At 42.3% G+C, this 23,266-nt stretch overlaps 2 protein-coding genes across 7 annotated transcripts in view; one reads left to right on the top strand and one right to left on the bottom strand.

Moving 5' to 3' along the window:
* The window catches only part of camkk1a (calcium/calmodulin-dependent protein kinase kinase 1, alpha a), an 81,554-nt gene that overhangs the window by 48,595 nt on the left and 9,693 nt on the right, over positions 1-23,266 (top strand). For all 6 annotated transcript variants that reach the window (XM_057359839.1, XM_057359857.1, XM_057359811.1 and 3 more), the window contains 9 exons: positions 2,211-2,258; positions 3,219-3,272; positions 6,767-6,818; positions 6,932-7,065; positions 8,783-8,819; positions 16,003-16,024; positions 17,354-17,442; positions 21,000-21,199; positions 21,592-21,645. In XM_057359839.1, the coding sequence (XP_057215822.1) occupies positions 2,211-2,258; positions 3,219-3,272; positions 6,767-6,818; positions 6,932-7,065; positions 8,783-8,819; positions 16,003-16,024; positions 17,354-17,442; positions 21,000-21,199; positions 21,592-21,645 (690 nt within the window). The remainder of the gene's footprint in view (positions 1-2,210; positions 2,259-3,218; positions 3,273-6,766; positions 6,819-6,931; positions 7,066-8,782; positions 8,820-16,002; positions 16,025-17,353; positions 17,443-20,999; positions 21,200-21,591; positions 21,646-23,266) is intronic.
* Positions 10,544-23,266, bottom strand: part of LOC130570032 (uncharacterized) — a 185,139-nt gene continuing 172,416 nt past the window's right edge. Inside the window, exon 2 of the mRNA XM_057360105.1 lies at positions 10,544-13,529. Within this exon, the coding sequence (XP_057216088.1) occupies positions 12,023-12,781 (759 nt within the window). The 5' untranslated portion in view covers positions 12,782-13,529 and the 3' untranslated portion in view covers positions 10,544-12,022. The remainder of the gene's footprint in view (positions 13,530-23,266) is intronic.

Here is a 23,266-nt window from a genome sequence, read left to right as displayed (position 1 = left end):
TGAATAAGTACCTACCTATTGACTGTTTAAACAGTACGTTCTATATATTATGAGTGGGATTAGTATACTGCTGCCTTCACGTGCTCTCGGATTCCATAGTTCCCATGTTACTAAATACTTTTAATGTTACTAAATCCAGACATTACTTCCACGTTTGTGGTGGGAAATATCCCACTTCCGAGGTACATACTGCATCTGCCATGTTTTATTGTCATGTGACTTCGTATGCTCTTTAACTTTTGAGGTATTAACATCAACCTGTAAGTAGGCGTTAATAAAAAAAGGATGTTTTAACAAACCAATTTATTATGTAAATTGTATATGTAATTCCGCACTGTTTTACATCACTAATCAAATTTGTGACATCGACCAAAAATTTGGACATTTTGAATTTGAAAAAATGTCAGATTTGCTTACTTTGCTTCAAGCACAAAAAACACAAAAGAATTTTAAAATCCAATGTTAACCAATCCAAAAAATGTAAACCACTGTCCGTACGGCACACGCCGCTTACACCCTGTCATCCTAGATATTATCAAAGTAGAATATTTAAAAACACAACACGGTTATATCTTCCTTAAACCCAAGATTATCCTGTATAATCCGTGTTTAAAAAGCAAAAAAGGACCATCCTGGAACAGGAGCAAAGTGAAAAATGAATCTGTGCTCTAATCCTCAGCTGTCACACTTAAAGATCCCTGATGGAATTGTTTCATAAACCTCTCTGAAATTGATCTCCCTCTCTTTTAAACGATCTCGCCCACATTCATCTTTTTTCTGTTTGCAATCCTTCACTTTCATAGCAGGAGGCATTTCTGCCTTCACAGGAGGCGAACGTGTGCTTTTATTTGTTGTGACTGGGCTCAGATGTGATTTAACTCTCTTCCTCCTTCGTTCAGTATGTGGAGCTGGTGTTCTATAAGTGACAGGTGTGAAATCTTGTTGAAGCGTCACCAAATGGTAGAAGCTACACAATAGCATTATCATCCGGGAAAACCTGTTGTCGGTTGACCGGAACGGCAGTTCAATTTGAGGGCGTATCGGTTTCAGTAGAAGCTATAGCTGATTTTCTTCAGAGCCCACGAAACGCTCATGACTCAAAAAGTCAAAAAGAATCATAAAACAGCAGCTTTGCATCATAGAATGTCTCACTAGGCCAAGCCCTCTATATAAAATAATGTGGATACATCTGTTCTCCTGTTCCCTGAAGACATGCTCAAAATTACATGTTACTCTTTTACATTTTGTGAATAATTTTTGATATATTTTGAGACATTTTGCTCTATAAAACAAGAACACTATAACAACAATTGTTCATTTACAGTCAATGGTCAAGTAAATGGGTGGCTATTCGGATAACGGAAAGATCTCATGTCATCCATAATAAATAATAGAATCGTATAGATGATTTATGTGTGGCAAGAGCAGGAGCTGTTGTTTATGGGTAGTTTGGACCATCTGTGTGTATGTGTGCAGGTGTGAGTTTACTGCAGTGCAGAACTCACTGAGCATGTGCCAGCAATATTCCCCTCTGCTCTGCTCTGCCCTCTCCTTCTCTCTCTCTCTCTCTCTCTCTCTCTCTCTCTCTCTCTCTCTCTCTCTCTCTCTCTCTCTCTCTCTCTTTCTGTCTGTCTCTTTATCCCTCAGACCTCTGTTCTCTTCTTACTGGCAAATGAACTCAAAAATGATTGCAGTGTTGGTCAAAATGGTGCCTTCCTTTTATATACACTAGTGGATATACATTATATGACATTTTTAAGCATTCAGAATGTTATGTTGCATCCAAATCACCATGCTCGATAGATGATTCGCCAGCAGGACTTCTACTGTTTGCATACTATTTTCACCGCATAACTGATTTTTGCAACCACGTGTACATGTGTAATTGTATTTATTGTTATTGGTATGTACCGTGTACAAGGGTCAATTGTGTTTATTGATATTTGTTTTTACGAGTTATTTTTATCATGATGATTGTGAGTTGACGTCTGATGAACCATGTGAAGCCTGATCAGGGGGTTTATTGATGTTTATGGGGCATAGTGCATGCTTCTTTTAGTTTGATGAAGATCATGTAGATTGAAATGAAAAGTATGGACAGGAAGAAATTTAAGTGTCTAGGGGACCAAGTGTTTTTTTCCCCAAACTGTCGAGAATTGATTTGTTTCTTTATCTCTCTCCCTCCCTCTCTCTCTTATTCTCAATCTCAGGACTGCATCCAGTTAAACCAGTACAAGTTAAAGAGTGAGATTGGGAAGGTAAGACCTCTTACATCATTCTCATATTGTGTCGTTTTAATTGCCACATTTGCATTTGCATAAAGACCAAAATCTGCAACCATCCTGGTAATTACACTTTTCCCTGTCTAATAGAATTAAGGAAAGATAATAAACTCCAAAACAAAATATATAAACCATGGTTTTTTTAATTCAGTCCTCAGGTCTCACTACCAGAAGGACTAGATTTGAAAAACACTCCCTGCGTCCCAGTTTGCATGCCTTAATAGTATTCTAAATTAAATGATTTCCTAAATCGTAGTATGTTGATACGAGTACCTGGATGGTCTACTGTTTCCAGTGAAAATTCAAGGTGTAGACGCATGAACTGCCGATATTACCCACTGATACTAATTCAGTTAAATTCAAGTTTATTCGCTCTCTTAGATTGGTGCATTGTTTCAAAGCAGCTTTTCACAATGACAAAAACTGAACAGAAAATGATTACATTTATAGAATAGAAATGATTAAATGTATGAAAAATGACTGCATACATTCTTCACTAAGTTAATACATTTAATTATAAATTCTTATATGCAAGGAGGAGTTGTATTTTGATGTGTGTGTCTGTTTGGATCATCATAAGTTCTAAGCAACAACACTCGCTATGCCATTAGCATGTCCCAGTGTGTGCATTTTTTGCTATGCACTATAATGTGGATACTTTCCACAACAAAAACTGTACATTTAGGGCATAGTATAAGTAGGCGAATAGGGATGTGTCACCCAGTATCATAAATGTAGATTCAGCTCAAACTGTATTTTTCATAATTGTCTACTCAATGCATGTTCCAGACTAACCAAACTCAAAGGCAATTGGCTCACATGGCTGGCCGTCTTTCATTTACTGACCACGAGCACTCTAGTCTCCCAGTCTGACTCATCCCAGTCTCTGTATTTTATTAAATATTTCTTCTTTTATCCATTTCTGTTATTTCCAAGGGCTCATATGGTGTTGTCAAGTTGGCATACAACGAGGATGAGGACAAATATTACGTAAGTACCTTTAAAAAAAACTTTTAAAAAACAACTTGTTGACATTCGTGTGTCCTTGTTACATCATTTCTAACTGTTGTCCAGAACAGTATTGTGATCATTACTGCAGAGCTCTATAGTTGAAGCTGTTTGTGGAACGAAAAGATGAAATGGGATTTTATTAACTCAGTGTGATTACCAGAAGAAACTGATTATAATCAAAGCAGGAGTAGGGACTGTATGTCTAAAATGTTACATCATTTCATTTTAAATAAAAATCAATTTTATATTGTTAGTGGGGTAATCGTTTGATTCTGTGAGGAATAATTAAGGTGGTAACAAAGCTCTTTTCATTCTTTGATACTTTATTTTCCATAATTACACTGCCTGACCAATGGGAACTGAGAGTTGTATATCATGACAGTTAAATTACATTATCTGTACATCGGAGGGGTATATGCGGTGGAGAGGCATGTATTGTTGCAACAAGATGGATAAAACTGAGAAAAGAGAGAGAGAGGATATGAATAGAAGCAGACAGGAAGCAAAGTAGAGAACAAAAAACTAAATGGAAAGGAGAGAGCCATGACAGAGAGGATGATGGAGAAGGGAACAGGAGAGATTGAATATTAACGAAAATGAGAGCAGATGGAGAGGGATTACGATGTAACTGTGATGGTAGAAATGTGCGACAGCTCTTCATTTCATTTTACAACCGCTGTTGATTTCAACCTTCATCTTTACCCCTAAAAAAACAGTTGCTGCATTAGCACAAATAAAATACATTTTATTGTTGTTTTACTTTGTTACACCACTCGACATCAATCAAAATCAAAATACAATTTTTGTATAAATACATTTTCAAAAAACCTAATCTAATATAGTGTTTTAATTGTGCCCTTGGATATGACAAAAATTGTCCTTTTAAGAAATGACACACCCTTGGTTCCATACAAAATGTGTTGTCTCCGGAAGCATCAATGACTTCTGTAACATTTTGTGAGTGTGAGGCAAATATTTTCAAGGATATGGATGTTCTTGGTTTGCATGTTCTGCACATTTACGTTATCCAATAAAAATCTGCCTAAAAGGCATCAAGAATGGCAAGATGTTATCAAGTCATCAATCATAATGAACGACAAAATGTCTGAAAGCAAAATTAGGCACCCCACTGTCAGTCACATTCATCAATTCACACCGTCTGGATATCAGAGAATGAAAAGAGACCAGAGCTCAAATCTTTTCATAAAGGCGAAGCCTAGGAGATGTCATCCAGTCTAAGGCCTTTACAATTACACTGACCTCCCAAACCTGTGAGCATGTATTGAGTCTAACAATTACCACACAGCTCCTCCTCTGTAGAGGGAAAATAAATCTTGAAACTGTTCTGGCTCATCTCTTTCAGATTTCTTCAATATTTAATATTTTGTCTAATATTGATGGCGTTTCAGCATTTCCCTTTGCGACCTCACTGGCAGCATTTATACTTTTCCTCTGTCTTTTCCTCTCTTGCATTCATAAGATGTCATCAGAATCCATTCAGTTAGTTTCCATTCTTTTCAAACCAAATTTACAAAGGGCACTTCCAATATGTGTTTTGTTGTAGTAATTTAATTTAAATTCATTTCAATTCAAGTCATTTCAATTTAGGGGAAAGTGGGGTAAGATGTGTCGTGATGAAAATGACAGATGCTTACGAGGAAATGTTCAGTGGACCAGTTGTGAATGAACCAAAAAGTGGTGAGGTTTGTCTTTTTTTTCATATCTGTTCAAGCGTCTAACTTATATTTAGCATGTTTTCAAATATTAGTATTCAGAGGCATCCTGCAGTATTAGTATTCTGTGTTTTCCTATTAGCTGACTCATCTAATCCCCAATCCCTCTGACACTTTAAGTTCCCGCAGTCCCTACAGCACAGTTTTGTTTCATGCCGCTTACCCCTGACACCTTCATAAAACATTCATGTTTTCCTTTAGTTATTTAAGCTCACCAGCGGTTCAGCTCAGCTTCCTCCAGCTGACCTTGAGCGAAAGATGAAATGCGGTTTTCCTTCATCTGCGCTTTGGGTGTTTTGAACATTAGCTGTTCCAGACTGCTGCAACATGGTTAAGGCTTGATAAATAAAGACAAAAACAGGGAAGATCACATGACTTCAGAGCGAGTTTGACATTTTCTCCATGAAAAAGGTAAAAGTGTTTTGAAAATGGATGGAGGATTGAAATGGAGTTTGAAATGGTCTGCCAGGCACTTATGAAACCTCATGTTTTCCACAGGTGCTAGAAACTGGCAGTGTGTTGCATAGCCGTTCTATCACTGTAATGAGCAGAATGGCACAGATTCAGAGAGTGCACATCCCACGTTATATAAGACTTCAAATATTCCGTTTTCACACAATTTACATCTCTGTGCCTTTCATCTTAGTAGACACGTTAACAAATCTTCTTTAATTGAGAATTATATCATCATTTACTCACCAAGTTGTTCAAAACCTGTATTCATTTATTTTTTCTGCTGAACACATAGATACTTGGAAAAATGTTAGGAACTGATCATTCTGAGACATAACAATACATGAGCTAACATTTTTCCAAATATCTTTCTTTGTGTTCAGCAGAACAAAGAAATGTATACAGGTTTGGAACAACTGGGGATGAGTAATCCATGACAGAATTTTCATTTTGGGGTGGAGAATTCCTTCAAAGCTAGGGTAGATAACTAGTTTTATAAACATTTTTGTTGGTTTTTGGTTGAAAGTCTTTTTACATCCTGATACCTATTAAAAAATAATAAATAAATTTAATTTATATTTAAAAAATAAATATAAAGCGCTCTAAATATAAAAAACTCTCATGAACTTAAAATCGTCCAATCATTGCATTCGGTCAGAATACAATGATAGCATAACTGCCTGTCAACGGATTTGGCTACCTCTCACACCGTTTATAAACAAAACTGTACGTTATAATAGTAAATGTACATAACTTGTTTACGTTCATCATTATTGTAATAATATGTGTTTTGTACTGTAAAGTTGTCATACTGGTGAATGAGACATGAGGGGGCGTGGCTTTGGAAAGAGTTCTGAGGGGAGGATGGGATCTTTTTACCTTTCAAAGCTAGCATGATGTTGTTAGCATCAGCAACGAAGGACAGCAGCGATATATAAAACATTTATTTTCTTCTAGCGAACTGGTATATAAACTGGTTGATATTTGCTTCATATAGTCATTTGCTTCTTATAGTCTGTCACTTACAGTTTGTGACTAATTTCCGACTTTACTTTAGCAATCACCTACACAGGAACGCTGCTGTGAGAGAAAACTCAAGTGTCCCATCAAGGCCAGGAGCAAATGAGAGAGAACTGCCGTTGATTGAACTCTCTGGAAGCTTTGTTTGATTAGTATGTAAATGGAAAACGTCTCCCACTTTGTCACCCACTTTCAAGCCCCACACAGCCAAACGGAAATAAGAAATGTGAGTGACTTGTTTCATTGCATTCCTGTTTTGATTTGCAGGCAATGAAGGTTGTGTCTAAGAAGAAGCTGATGAAACAGTACGGTTTTCCACGTATGTAAAGCTTTTAAGGTTACTTGGAATCAAATATTTCTTAATATGCATAGCAGATGGTTTTAGTCGTCTGTATTGTCATTTTTACAGTCGTTCTTTCACTTTCTGTGCAGGTCGCCCTCCACCACGAGGTCCTAAAGCCGCACAGGGAGATCAGCCCAAGGTGCTCGGTCCTCTAGAGAGAGTTTACCAGGAGATAGCCATCCTGAAAAAACTGGATCACCTCAATATTGTTAAACTTGTTGAGGTAGGAAGATCAAATTCTTTCTTTCTTTCTTTCATTCTTTCTTTCTTTCTTTCTTTCTTTCTCTCGTACTATTACTAGTCATGTGTCATTACTGATTTTGTGGCAAACAGAAAAATAATAGCAACAAAATTACAGCGATTCTGAAAATCATCCAGAGTAAATCTGTGAGAGATACTCACTAAAAACCCAGAGAATGTGGAGAGGAGCACGATCGATTTCAGAATGAAGAAAAGGAAGGCAGAATAAAGGAATACGTACGAAAATAGTTTTTCCTTCCTTCCCCTGTGGTTCCGTCTGAGTGCTGTTCAATCACAGCGGCACCCACGGACATCAGCAAAATGAGAAAATAGGGGTGAAGGAGTAAGAGAGAAATTGAATCAGAGCTTGAAAATTTTTAAAGAAACTTACAAAGTGAGACAGAGAACCTCCTATGGTCCAAACATCATCCTGCTCTGCCTACTTTAGGCCCAAGTAGTATTGAGTAGTTTGTTCACATTGAACATTTTAGAAAAGAAGTACCTGGGTGATATACAGTCATCCAACCAAAATTATGTAGCAAAATTATGTAATGGCTGGAATACACTACAAGACTTTTAAAATCTGAACAGATTTTTTTTAAACTAGACATCATACACTTGCAGACTTTTTGAAAGTTTCAGATAGAAACACAATAACTGATCAAATCTGCAGACTGGAACAGACTTTCTGCAACAAGTCCTGTATTTTAGCCTTAAGTGTAGTGAAATAAATAATTGTAGAGGAAGAGAAGCAGGGCTATCAGACATAGGCGTAATTTGCGGGTGGGACATGTCCCCATCACTTTTTGGAAGAAATTAAGAAATGCTTGCGGAAGGTGTGTATTGTTTAGGGGCCATTAACATCTAAAAGTCGTGGAAAACGCAGGATGCGGTGCTTTCTCACTATCTCCCGTTGCTCACACTCATAAGTTCATTTTGCGGAAGACAGAGAGCTGCGACTGCATAAACACGGCCAGTATGAAATGAATACATCATCCGCGTTCGCAGGCCTTGCTTGTGCATCCAGTGTCCAAGCACAAAAAGGCGTAAACCAACAAACAAGTGACATTTTTAGTCATAGGAATAAATTGTTTTTAAGTGTAATGCACCGCAACAGCAAGTGACCTTCCCCAAATGACAGGTTGGGAACCGAGCTGGAGTCAAAAAGCGGAGTATGCAACGGCCTACTTTATATGATAAATATTCCCAACGAGACAGAAACAATTTATTAACGTATTAATTGTTTTTGTCCCCACCACTTTTCAAAACAAAGTTACGCCACTGCTATCAGATGTTTCCCAAGCAAAGTTCTCCTGCAAAGGGGAAAATGGCTGACAATTACGTTCAACGCATAAATCAGTTTTCATTGACGTGCATTGGGTTATGCATTTGATTACATTTGCCCTCGTCTGGGAAACCTCTGGTTAGTATAAAGTGCTCCATTTGAAGCAATACTACCTTTCTGCAATTCATACACTAGATGTTAGAGTACATACAGTAGTGCGTAGTTTAAGTGCATCATTTGGGACACAACTCAAAATGTTCCCCCTTTAGGAACTCCCCAAGACGTCTCCGTGCTTGCATACAAAAATGAGTATATTTAATGTGTTGACACAGGCATCACCAGTGTGTCATAGATATAAAATGTTTTGGAGATCAGCCAGTCCTGTACCTTTTCTAAAACAACTTTTCTATTTCAGGTGCTGGATGATCCAGCGGAGGACAACCTTCACATGGGTATGTTCTTTTTGTTGTACAGTTTCTTCTTTGTCTTTCAAAAGTTTCAGAACACTCACTCATATTCATATTCTTTCGTCCATTTCATTATTCAGTCATCCATTTCAAAAGCATTTTTATTAAAGGTCCAGTGTCTCATTTTTTGAAAGGTCTATTGATAGAAATACAATATAATATACATAACTATGTCTTCAGAGATGTATAAAGACCTTACATAATGAAGAGTTATGTTTTTATTGACGTAGAATGAGCTATTTCTGTCTACATACACCGTGGGTCCCCTTACATGGAATTCGCCATGTTGTTTCTACCGGTACAGTATCCCAAAACAGACAAACTGCTCTACAGAGCGTGTTTCATAAATACGTTATCTCCTTCGGCAAAGAAGCGTAAACATGACGACATCTTAGTTCTGTCTCGAAAGTGAGGGGTGAGCGGTGTGCTGAGCTGTAGAGGCTGCTAATTTTCATACACTGGACCTTTAAATTAAATGGATGTTTTTTAATGAAAAAATATTTTTCTCTACTAAACTAATTTCATATATTTAGTAGAGATTCCTAAGAGAAACATTTCACTCTAATGTTCTAAAACATTTGATCAGTAGTGTGTATATACTAGTGATAAAATCATTGTGTCAGATCTGTGCATACTCATAAACACTTGTTGCTATTCTCCCAGTATTCTAATAATCACAGTTATTTATATCTTCTGTCCACACCATTGCTGACATTTGCAGTAAGGTAAAAGCAACAAAAAAAACTACGAATGGACTACCATTACAAACTTTTAATTAAAAGCAGCCTGTGGCATATCTGAAATAGATCAAACAGTGCAGTCTATCTTCCTAATGGGCTGAAGTGAGATTCTGTAGCGTTCCAAATCATGCAAGACTGCGCGTCTGCTCTGACTCATACTGCAGAAATGAGTATAAAGTGTCTGTTGCTGTTGGCTGATGGTCTGGCACACAATCCTGACTGACTTCACACCACTGAGCAATGGTGTGAATAAAAGCAGACATCATGCTTGCGTGTGAAGAGTTCATTTTGATTAAGAGAGGGTCATGTGAGGTTCCGGCATATTTAGCGTATGTAAAGATTCGCAAAGTTGTGTGCTTAAAGGAACAGTTCGCCCAAAAATGAATTGTTCCAAATCTGTATAAATGTCTTTGTTCTGATGAACACAGAGAACGATGAAAACAGTTCTTGGCTACCATTGACTATCATAGTAGGAGAAATTGCTTTATAAATGTCTTTGTTCTTTTGAAAGCAAAAGAAGATATTTTGAAGAATGTTGGAAGCAAACAGTTCCAGGGGCACTTTTGACTACCGTTGTCATTTTTCCTACTATTTTAGTCAATGGGGTCCAAGAACTGTTTGGTTATAAGCATTCTTAAAAAATATCTTTCTCTGTGTTTGACCAAACAAAGAAATTTACAATTTCAATTCAGATTTGTATTACAAAAACAATACATATTTGGAACTCGAGGGTGAGTAAATGATGACAGAATTTTCATTTTTGGGTGAACTGGCCTTTTAACTTGTATGAAAATTAAATAAATTATTATAAAAGAAAACGTCTTGGTTACAGCTGTAACCTCATTTCCCTGATGGAGGGAACGAGACGTTGTGTCGAGCCGACAGATGGGGTTCGTCCCTGAGAACCAATCGCTTCCGACTTCTTAGAAAAGGCCAATGAAAATTGGTGAATGAAATTTGCATGCCGGACTCCGCCCCCGGATATCCGGGTATAAAAGGGAGACGGCGTGCCTCATTCACTCACCTTAGTTCTGAGGAGCCTGAGACCTCTCACGACTGCTGCAGTGGGCAGCACGTGTTGTGGCAAGAAGGACACAACGTCTCGTTCCCTCCATTAGGGAACTGAGGTTACAGCCGTAACCGAGAAGTACCCTTTCTGTCGGTCTCTCGACGTTGTGTCGAGCCGACAGATGGGGTTCCTATGGAAAATGCCACAACACTGTGCCCTGTCACAATCTCTAGCGAAGCGACGTTGACTGGCCTGGGCGTGTCAGCCGTGAGCGCTACCGCGAAATTGTAACTTACCAGTAGGTAGGTAGGGGGTCCCAGAGCTTTACTTGAAAGGTGGGAAGGCCCCTGCCTTCAGACTCACAGGTGGCGGCCTTGTTTCTGCAGCGAGAAGCCGCCTGGTACCATAAGGCCACTGGGTAAGCGCTACTTCCTCAAGCGGGGGATGCGCTACAGAGACCACTTCCTACCGGAGGGAGGAGTTTAGTGGAGATACCAACATGGTCTCACCGATGGGGGAGAACTCATGGGAAGAATGTGTGGACTGAAGGAGTTAACCGCGAGGTGGAGGTCCACCTAGGGAAGGTCATGGGTTGCCAAGGTGGGAACCAATCATGAAGATACATCAGACGGAACCGCCCTGCTGGGGGATTACAACGTCCGGTAGCACTATGTTGTGGATAACTCAGTTGGTACCCGGCCTAAGGGGCGGGGCTGCTCTGCCCAGCCTGCCCGCAGGAGGTGCTTGCTTAGTGATGGATGGAGTGCCTGTTCTTCACCCAGTGGGGGAAGAAGGGAGGCTAGTTTAGTACGCTGACCCACCTAGAAGAAAGGGTGGAAGGTACTGTCATAGGCGTACACCCTACCGGCCGCCAGTCTTGCCTGATGCCTGCAAGACTCGAGCCGATACCGGTTTTACGCGGAGGCTGTAGGACCTCGCGAAGGTGATGGGTGTAGCCCAACCCGCAGCTCTGCAGATGTCTGCCAGAGAGGCGCCTCGAACCAGTGCCCACGAGGAGGCTGTACTCCGTGTGGAGAGAGCTCTCACCCAGTGGGCGTAGGCGATTTTAGGACAGGTACGCCATAGTGACGGCGTCCATGATCCAGTGCGCCATTCTCTGTTTGAGACAGCCCTCCCTGCTGATCTCCAAAACAGACAAAGAGCTGCTCAGAGCTCCTGTGGCTCTGCGTGCGGTCCAAGCAGAGGCGTAATGCGCATACTGGACACAACACGGAAGGGGTTGGGTCTTCCTCCCCAGTGGGGAGCGCCTGTAAGTTCACCACCTGGTGTAGGGGGAGGGGTGGGAACTTTGGGCACGTAGCCGAGCCGGGGTCTCAGGATAGCGTGAGAATCACCGGGCCCGAGTTCTAGGCAATCTGTGGACACGGAGAATGCTTGTAGGTCCGTTACCCTCTTGAGCGCCATCCGGAGAGCCGTCTTCATCGTGAGGTGAGAAAGAGCGGCATCTCCGAGGGGCTCCAGGACCGCATCAAAGTCACAAGAGGGTACGGGGGGTACCTTAGCAGGCAATGGGTGGTGTCCAGGGAGGCGAAGGGGTCTACCTGAGCCCGCCCGAACTGTACCCAATGAGCTGGACTGCGCGGGGGTGGAGTCGCCACTCTCCACGAGGCGTCAACTGACGAGAGAGCGCATCGGCTGTCTGGTTCAGGTCGCCTGGGATATGTGTGGCTCGCAGGGATCTGCTCACCTGCGGACTCCACAGGAGGAGGCTTCGGGCGAGTTGTGTTAGTTGCCGTGAGCGAACGCCACACTGGCGGTTTATATACGCTACGGCAGTTGTGCTGTCCGACCGGACCAGCATGTGCTTGTCCTGCATGAGAGGTTGTAGCCCCTTCAGTGCGGGTAGCACATCCATCAACTCTAGGCAGTTGATATGCCTGTGCAGGCGGGGGCCTGTCTATCGCCCCGACACTGCGTGCCCGTTGCACACGGCACCCCAACCCTGCAGGGAGGCGTCTGTCGTCACCATGACGTGTCTCGACTTGCCCGAGAGGGACCCCCGTCCGTAGAAAGGTCATTGAAGACCAAGGGGTTAGGGTGCGTCGGCAGAGAGGCGTAATCACCATCCGCCTGCTGCCGGTGTGCCACGCTCTCCTGGGAACTCGACTCTGTAGCCAGTGTTGGAGCGGTCTCATGTGCATCAACCCGAGGGGTATCACCACCGTCGAGGATGCCATGCGCCCAGGAGCCTCTGCCCGCTGACTGCTTGAAATATTCCAGGCAGTTCAACACTGACTGAGCGCAGTTGCGCTGTAATGGAGACAGAGTTGAGTTCCATACCAGAAAGAGGTTGCTCTGCACCGGGGAGAGCTTGCTCTTTTCTCGGTTGACCTGTGGTCCCAATCGATCTAGGTGCCGAAGCACTAGGTCCCTGTGTGTGTACATAACAGGTCTCGCGAGTGTGTCAAATGAGCCAGTCGTCGAGATAGTTTAGACTCTTTAGGGAGTGAGGGCGGCTTCCACGATCTTCGTGAAGACTCGTGGGGACAGGGACAGACCGAAAGGGAGGACTCTGTAGTAATATGCCTGACCCTCGAAAGCGAACCGTAGGAACGGGCGATGACGAGGGAGAATTGAGACATGAGAGTAAGCGTCTTTCAGGTCGATTGCCATGAATCCATCTTGACATCTAATAGATGCCAGGATGCGCTTCTGCGTGAGCATCCTGAATGGCAGCTTGAGTAGGTGCCTGTTCAGGGTACGCAGATCTAGTGACCCCCGCTTTTTTGGGGACGATGAAGTACGGGGCTGTAAAACCTCACCAGAGGGGTGGTGACCTCGGCCCGAAGCACGGGAGCATCCTTGCCTCTGCTGAGGTTGAGAGGATGCCCCGAAACTTGGGCGGGCGTCTGGGGAGTTGGATCGCGTAGCCGAGACGGACCGTATCCCGTAGTCACCGTGACGGTTTGGGAAGCTCTTGTCAGGCTCCCAGGGACCGAGACAGGGAGGCTAGGGGTACGTTCTGCTTCATCGACCTCCCGGGGGTGGTTCGATGGCTGGCAGTGCGGATCCCTCGCCATGCGGGGGCCCCCGGAGAGGAGATCGGCTCTGCAGTTTTACCTGCCTGGCGATGATGTAGCACAACGCACCATCGAATGAGAGTGCTTAGGCTAATGATTATCCTCGACATTGGGTCTTGCCGCAACGTCGAGTTGCCGAACACCGTCGTGTAGCGGGTGAGAGCGGCTGTGATAATACCCAGACGATGATGTGGCACAATGCACCGTCTATTGAGAGTGTTTAGGCTGCTGATTATCCTCGACATTGGGTCTCGCCGAGACGCAACGTCGAGTTGCCGAACACCGTCGTGTAGAAGGTGAGAGCGGCTGTGATAAACACCCAGAGAGAGAGAAAACTCGTAGAAGTGGGCTGTTGGGACGGGGCAGGAACCGTCCCGGATCGACCAACCAGCAATGGAATGGCTGGGGTCGGGCCCGAAGGTATTCTCGATCTCCCTGGGGTCTTCCCATGAGGGCCGCTTTGGCTTCTGCCGCGGCTGCTGACGGGGTGGTGGTCTCCTCTTCGATGTCTCAAAGAGGACCAGGGCTGCTGGGAAGCAGACGGTGCACGGGATCTCGGCGGCCAAAGGGCGGTCGAGTCGCGGCTGGGGAGGATATACTTGATATCCTCTGTCTGCTCCTTTACTGTCGAGAACTGCAGCTCAACAGTATCACCAAACAGCCCCCCTTGCGAGATGGGTGCATCGAGAAAGCGGACTTTCTCAGCGTTCATCTGTGCAAGGTTCAGCCAGTGGTGTCTCTCCTGGACCACAAGTGTGGACATCGCCCGACCCAGGGCCCGCGCGATCACCTTGGTCGCCCGTAGAGCGAGGTCGGTGACGGCGCGGAGTTCCTGCATAAGCGCTGGGTCGGTCTTACCCTCGTGGAGCTCTCTCTGCGCATTGGCCTGATGGACCTGCAGGATGGCCATAGCGTTGAGAGAGGGGACAGCTTGGCCCGCAGCAGAGTAAGCTCTCGACACCTCAGATGCCGAAAAGCCTACGTGCTTTGGACGGGAGTCTAGGTCGAGCCCCTGGGGGACATCGACGTATCCTCTAGCTGCCCCACCATCGAGGGAAGAAAGGGCGATGGAACTAGTTGACGTGTACGCGCCGAAGGGGAGCGTTCCAGGTCGTACTAGGTTCCTCATGCACTTCCGGGGGAACACGGCACTGGGGGCGAGTGCAGCTTGGAGCCGCTCTCAAGCCCGAGGTACCGTGTATCCAGCCGCGAGCGTTGGGAGAGGCAGTGCGGTGCACCGCAACCCAATGCCGGGAAAGCATGGCTGACATTTCGACGTCCGCTTCTTCCTGAGCTCGACCCCCCGAGGGAGGGAGCTTCAAGGAATCATCGGAGTCTGATCCCAGTAAGTCACCCTCCGATGCTGCAACAAACATCTCATCATCATGTACCGTGTCCGATACGTGGTTGAGGAACAAGATGGTGAGACCGTCTCATGGGGAATGGTCAGACGAGCGAGACGAGGTGCGAACGGTCCGCGAGCCATTGGCTGACGGATTAGCGCTCACAGTAATCCTCATATCACCCTCGCTGCTCGCCGTAGCAGGCGGCAGGGCCGTAGTCCTGCTGTCACGGAAGGGGAAGCAGACGAGGTGATGGCTGCGTCCCGTGGGAACACAGCCACCCATGACGCAACGTCTGAATCGTCAACCGCCCGCAGTGCGGGCAGGACGTATCCACAACATCTGCCCCAGCGTACTGGAAGCAGACATCGTGTCCGTCCCCCTCCTCGATGAGTGTGTTGCACCCACGAGAACAGCGGGACATGCCACGCTGGAGAATTTGCTCTTTTAGAGAAAAAACTCGAACACTTCTGGAACCGCCGAGACGCCCAGGGGAAGTCGCCGCAGGAAGGGACAGTCCGCTGCACCACGTCGTAGAGCCGGCAGTCTTGTAGTTGCTACTTGTAGTGAAGTCTGTTGATCATGAGCGAAGGCTCCGAAGAACAAAAGGTGAGTGAATGAGGCACGCCGTCTCCCTTTTATACCCGGATATCCGGGGGCGGAGTCCGGCATGCAAATTTCATTCGCCAATTTTCATTGGCCTTTTCTAAGAAGTCGGAAGTGATTGGTTCTCAGGGACGAACCCCATCTGTCGGCTCGACAGAACGTCGAGAGACCGACAGAAAGGAATGCCCGTTTCCCATATACGTAGTGACAGTTTAGGGTGACTGAAATGGACAAAAAGGGCTTTATATCCCAGATTTTGTGTCCCAAAATTCTCTTTTGTGCCGCACTATTCATTTAAATCTTAAATCTTTCAATTACAGAATATAATTCTTTCTCTCTCTGGTTGTGCTTTAATAATTCTCTTTTCTCTCTCTCTCTCTCTCTCTCTTTCTCTCTCTCTCTCTCTCTCTCTCTCTCACTCTCTTTTAGTGTTCGAGTTAATGCAGAAGGGGTGAGTATTCTGTGTATCCACTCAGACCTCTATTGTGCATAATTGATGCTTTGGCTCCGCTCTCATCCGTTCTCTGTCGTTCTATTAATCACTCCATCCCTCCCTCAACGTCAGTCCAGTCTTGCATATTGGTCATCATTTAGATCCATCGCTCTGCCTCAGTTTTCCCTCTTGTTCCAAAGGGATTAATTAACTGCTTATGTTCTCACTTTCTCACTCAGCTTTAATCATTTTGTCTGTTTCTGGATCAGTTCTTTTGTCATTGAGTCACTTTTTGTTTACTCCTTTTATATAAAAATAATTGGGTAGTTAATCTTTTCTATTTATTGTGTTTGCTTTTTGTCTATTGTTCTACTTGCTGAAATAAAAGTCTCATTTTAAAGGGCAACAGTCTTCTAGTTTTTATGTGAACTTATTTCATTCAAAAAATGACATTTTACTTTGCTCGAATGCGAGATTTACCAGCTGGCTGGCTTTGTTTCAAACAAAATTTTGTATCCTTGGTGTTCCTGAGCTTTCGCCTCAAAAAGAGTTGATTAAGACTTACTTTGCATCATTACAGAATGCTTTATTTTCACTAGACCTGGCTGAATACGTTTGGCCTTTCTCTTCTATCGTGATTCACTGCCTGTGGGTATGGATGAAATAGCCTTCAAGGACCCTGGTTTGCGCTAAGTGGAATTTGTGATTGGTTTTATGTAAATTCTACAGTTCAGTCATTTTGAAGGATTACATACACTGTGTGTACAGCCCTGGAGTTACCCAGCATCCTCGGTCCTCTCATTGGTGTCTCAGCTTTCACGCTAAAACCACAAGGGGGACATTGCAGAAACATTATTAAATCGTAATGCTTTTGGGTTTTTTCTATCTGTCTGTCTTTAATTTCCGCCTATTTCTCTTCATGAATGATTGTTTTCTGTTGCTGCATTGCTGTGGCTGTACATAGTGCAGAGTTTTGGCAAACACTTTCATTCTTTACTCATCCTCATGTCATTTCAAACATGTATGACTTTCTTTCTTCAGCAGAACAAAAAAGAAGATATGTTTAAGAACATTGGTAACCAAACAACACTGGCCTCCATTGACTTCCATTGTATGAACACAACCACCGAGACATTTCTCAAAATATCTTCTTTAGTGTTCCACAAAAAAAAGAGTCTTAGACAGATTTTGAATGACATGAGGGTGAAAAAATCATGACTATTTTAGGGTGAACTATCCCTTTAAATAACTTCTCAACTGTATTTAGCATGTGATCTGTAACACTATAAATTCTTCAACAGATGGCTTATAATAAATCTACAATTCTTTGTCTCCATTATTCACCAGGCCTGTGATGGAGGTTCCCACCGACAATCCCTTCAGTGAGGACCAGGCCCGTCCCTACTTCAGAGACATCGTTCTGGGCATTGAATACTGTGAGTCACTTGTTTTGTTTTTTCAAGTTGCGTTCAAGTTGTTTGAGCCACGCCGGATTTCATTTTTAGAGGATTTAAAGAGACCACCTTGACACGGAAATCCCAGGAGGGTAAAACGAAGCAAACTCCTACATCTGACCGGCTGATATTAATCATCATTTCTGGTGAAAAAATAAAGACCCGAGAGATCTTCATCTCAAGGAACATCTCTGTGTTTGTTCTTCTAACCCATCATGGCATCCTGTAGGCTAATGAAGCGAGCGGCCGTGTCAGCATGCTTGTGTACTTTTGTGTGCAGGAGGTCAACATTTCCTGATGAAAACAAGTTTGAGCTATTTAAAAAGGATGAGTTAGAAAAGATTAGATGTATGTTTTTATTTAGCGGTGGATGGTTGAATGAGGTGGTCTTTCGTTTTAGCTGAAGAGGAAGAAAAAGCTAAGCTGAGCTGATTGTGGAGTATTTGTTCTGCAGAGCTTTCATCAGTTCATTTAAATCCTTGGAACCCGGCAACGCTCACTGTGGCAACTGTCTGGATGGCAACAGGCCATTTACATGATTTGCTGCTAATCAGTCTGTGTTCACAATAGTCTGCTTTCTGTGTGTTGGTAATTTGTAGAAATTAAGATTTAAAGGGCAAGTGTCGCCAAAAATAAAGATGACTTTATTATGATTATTTTATTGTGTGTGTGTACGTGTGGGTTTCATGATATGTGAACCACATGCATGAGCACATTTGATCCACCTTCCTTGTTAACGTTGATGAAATGATAATGTGCCAAACCTGCTTGTACTTTAAGCATGTGGCTTTGTTCCCATTTTCTCTTTTCATTAACATGCTTGTCATCTTGAGGGGTCTGGGATGTTGCTCTTGTGTAATCACATATAAAAGCATTAACAACATCTGACCAAAGGATGAGAAGTGGTATTCTTAACTTTGATTGGCCACTTGAGACAGGAAAGTGTCTCTTCAAATTCAACTTTGGCTGAATGGGATGGGCTGACCCTCATGAACCTCTTTTGTTGTAGGTCTCCTGCAGAAAGAAAATCTGTGATGGATGCTTGATTTTGTACAACTTCTTGACTTGCTGTGCTTAACCTTGTAACATCAAATTGTGTTTAAACTAGGGCTGTCAATAGATAAAAGATTTGAATCGCGATTAATCGCACCCTTTTCGTGCGATTAACTGCGATTAATCACACTTGTATAGTGAAATTATACATGCACTATTTATTTTGTTTAACATGTTTATTTTAGTGCTGTCAATCGATTAAAAACATTAACTAACTAATCACACAGCTTAGCAAAATTTCACAGGGTCATATTGGTGCGTGTGCGTAAGATGAGTTTTTGCCCCGCCAAAGTTTTATTTGAACATATAATGTGATTTATGAGTGGTGAATGAAGCGCTTGTGATAAGTGCAGGAAAGAGTGAGCAGAGAGCGCGTGCACTCCCTCTGTCTCCAAACTAAAGTGTGTGTTTGACTTCATTTGGTGTTGCGACAACCGAACAGCATAAAAGCATCACAGGACAGAGTGCTCCATAATGCTTTTAAAACGCTCTCACGGAACATTGATGTCATATTCCGATCGTTCTGCGGAGCGCTTAATGAAGTCGAACGCGTCGGTTTCTGAACTGTCTCTCTCCCTCACATTTTAATCAAAGGCAAGGTCGGAAGACAGAATCCATGTTTCACGTGGCGCATTCGGAGAATATTTTTACCTGAATTGCAGCTGGGTGTGAATGTGCTCAAAAACATATTGCCTTATCTTCCCTGACAAGTGTTCCGCACATGCAGCTGACGTAAAGGAAAAATCCTATCCAGTGAAGTGTTTTCCGTGTTAACTTCTATCTTTTGCGATGTCCTAACAGCTGTGAAAAACAAACAGCGCGTTAATGTCCGCTAATGTCCGATTCGCGACGTAATGACTCATTTGAACCAATTCATTTTGTTAAAACAACTCCTATGTCAAACATTGAATTTATGACAATGTGTAGTAAAGTACATATATAATAATTTATTTCTGAGTTACTTTTGAGTTTAGAGCTAGCTAATTTTATTTAATTTTATGTGGTAAAAATAAAGAAGGCCAGTTGCAAAATTACAGCTTTTGCAAAGAGGGCAACAAAGGAGGATTGTGAAGAGTGACAGGTTATATTTGTGTTAGATCATTTCATAGCCAATATATAAATAAATAATAACAACTGTATAAAATAACAAATACAAAGCTTGAGCCTCTTTGGCCCGTAATGCCGAAAGTGCCCTTTTGTCAAGGCAAAAAATATATTTGGTATTTGGAGTTTATCATTTACATTTGAAAAATAGCACTGTATAATTCTCATTCACTACATGCATGCATGATATATCTGCTTTATTATGCCTAAACAAATAATGTCTCAAAGATACTGTAAATGAGTTGTGTTTATTTAAGATAATCTTCCCGACAAGATTATGGTATTTGCATGTTTTTATCAAAAATCTCCACTTTTGAAAATAGCACTGCATAATTATCATTCAGTGCAGCTGCTGAAAAACGTCACTATCGCAAGAGTAACGAGCTGCAGCTGCGGGCCCACAGCGCAGCCAATCTTGATGGTAAGCGGGTCTCACTCGTCGGTTGCTGCATGGGTGGGCTCTTACTTTCGTCTTGCCATGCTTTTCCTGGAGAATTGCCCAATAAAAGAAATAGGATCCCTGTTATGAAACGGGGATCCAGACTTATAAAAATCTTTCCGAAACAAGTTGGACTGCTGGGGAGTGTATCAAGCACAGAAATACTACGTCATACGTCCAACTCGTTTTTTGACATGTTGACCATGTTAAGCATGAGAAGCCAGCATGTTTAACTTTGTTAATAAGTCAGAGTGCATGAAACACCGTTGCATGCCCCCTTTAAGCAATACAACGGTAATATTTGTACATGTATTTAGAACAAGTGCTAAAAAATGTGTGTGTCTTGTCATGCTGTCAGTCTTTCACATTGCTGTTGGATGACTTTATAGGGGCTTTCGCACCGGAGGAACGATTTCATAGTTCTGGGACGATTTGCCAGAAGGACCTGCTTTTTGTGGAACAAGCCAGAATTTTAGTTTCAGAGAACCTTTTTTGAGGAACACTTTAGCTCCTTCTCCGAGGCAGGGTCTAAACCAGCAGGATAGGAAGTACCCGTGACGTAAGCAAAAGCTGATTGGCCGAACTTCTGTTGTTTGGTTGTTTATCGTTGTTCGACGCATAGATACATATATGGTTCGACGGACGCGCTTAAATGATGTTACTGTCGACTGGCTTACATCGCTAAAACGCCTGAGGGAAAACAGGCCTCTTTACTTGTTCCGGAACTTTGTTCTTAAACTTATCCGGTCGGAAAGCTCTTTATGTAACTCCTGAGGTTTGATTTTATTGAAATTCAACAGACACTGGACTAGAATGGCCACAATACATCTAGAAATGCTGGTTAAATGAACATTTGGACTGGTCTCTTAATTTTCTGTGGCTGTATGCATGTGTGATATAATATTATGCCTAAACAAATAATTCCTCTCTCTGTTTTTCTCAGTGCACTATCAGAAGATTGTCCACAGGGACATCAAACCATCAAATTTGTTACTTGGAGATGACGGCCATGTCAAGATTGCTGATTTTGGAGTCAGTAATCAGTTCGAGGGGAACGATGCCTTGCTCTCGAGCACTGCTGGTACTCCTGCTTTCATGGCCCCAGAGACGCTGTCAGACAATCGCAAGAACTTTAGTGGAAAGGTGTGTCTGTGTTCATGGTTTTGCTATATTTCGTGTAATCGAGGCTGTGTTGTGGTCATCAGCAAAGCCATTTAATATACAAAGAGATAAATACCAGGTGTTTCGGGTGTGTGCTGTAGGGTATGTAAATGTGATATGCAAATGAGCTGTAGAATTAGAGCGATATAGAGAGGTCACAGGAGTCAGTTGAGCTGTCAGCATCGGGTTCAAGTTAATTAAGGTTTTTTAATTAAAGGTGAAGGGTGTTATTTCTGTGGCACCACCTTTGGCACCACAACAGATTCCTCTAACAAACCTATCCAAGGTGCAAAGGTTCCAGTAATATTAAAGTTTATGTGATCATAGCTGTTTTTCCTAACAGAAAGTTATGTGTGTGTGTTAAACCATTGCAGGCTCTAGATGTGTGGGCTATGGGAGTGACCCTCTACTGTTTTGTGTATGGCAAGGTAAGCTTCTGCTGTATGTGAACTGCTTCTGTACAAATATTTAACATATACAGTGCTTAACAACTTTATTAGACTGCCTGTCTTAAAGGTGCAGTGTGTAATTTTTTGGAGTCTCTATTGACAGAAATGCAATATAATATACATATCTATGTCTTCAGAGGTGTATAAAGACCTTACATAATGAAGCGTTATCATCTTAGAATAAGCTATTTCTATCTACATACACAGCGGGTACCCTTGTATGGAATTCGTCATGTTGTTTCTACAGTAGCCCTAAACGGACAAACTGCTCTACAGAGCGCGTTTCGCAAATGCGTTATCCAGTGGCGGTTCTAGACTACTGTAACTGGGGGGGCCAGGCAGGGACCACTTATGCTTTTAGGGGGCACACTAACTATAACTATGTGTCATGATAAATTTTCAGTCATTTTTCACTGTCATGTATTACTGTTTTCTCTAAGTAAAATAATAAGCTAATAAAACAAGTTCAGCTCAAATTAATGTTCCATGGTCATTTATTTCACAACACATTGTATATAGTAAAAATTACAATGACAACAATAATAACATTTAGGCACTTTTCTGCATCTTAAAATACATAAATGAAAAACTACCCACAAACAAGATATCCAAAAATCAACTTAAGCAGTCATCTTAACATGAGTCACATTATCAGGTATTTCCTTTACACAAAGAAAAAAAACATGAATTTCAAAATTTTCACATGTGTGGTTTTGGCACACTTTCATGTGAATGCCATGTTAACTAAATACTCATGTAAAAACTCATGTTTTTCACATGGAATTTCAGGGTTACAAAAGTTGTCTCTCTGCACAACTAAATCACCTTGCTGATGGGTCCTCTGTTCTATTGGACTTTCTTCATTCTCTAAGCTTTTGTGCATTTCTGACTCTTTTTCAGAAGCATCTTCTTTCTCCAGCCTTGACTGACTATTATCTTTACTTTTCTTATTAAAAAAGGACATTATGTCCTTAGAATTTTTCTCTTCATTTTAACTGCAAATGGAAAATTATGAAAATGTGTAAATGAAACCTAAAACTCTCAAATACACCACAAGTAATATACAGGACAGTATAGAATAAACTGTATTGATTACTTGAACTCTGCTAATTCCTTGGGAATGACAGACCATTTATTTTAATTATAAGGCAAAAGTGCATTTTATCAAACATTCACCCCAATAAATGTAAGTTGCATTTGATATCATTTCATTAACAAATAAAATTTCTTTAGTGTGTTACACGTTCTCTGGCAGCAGCTGATTCTTTGTATAGGCACGAGTCACGACTGCTTTATATGTAGATTTAACATGCGCAACACCGGAAAATATAGGTCAGTATTTTAATATGATGTGTAATGATATGCATTTTCGTTATATTTTTACAAAATATTTCCATTACCTGTATGATGTAGACGTAATCTTGCTGAAGGCGCACAGACTCGACATTGTTTGCGTCTTGCTTGCGTAATCTTCCTTTTGGCACACAAGCATCGTTACTGCCACTCGCAGGACAAACTGTGCATTGCACCCGAAATTGCTCGGTTGTGGTAAAAAATTCCAGAAACGATTCCAGATTAAGGGGGGCCAGTGGGGTGCCAA

The sequence above is a fragment of the Triplophysa rosa genome, linkage group LG2, assembly GCF_024868665.1.
Source record: "Triplophysa rosa linkage group LG2, Trosa_1v2, whole genome shotgun sequence".
In the NCBI taxonomy this organism is placed as follows: domain Eukaryota; kingdom Metazoa; phylum Chordata; class Actinopteri; order Cypriniformes; family Nemacheilidae; genus Triplophysa; species Triplophysa rosa.
Note: the sequence above shows the minus strand (reverse complement) of the source record. Positions and strands in the feature narration are given on the sequence as shown.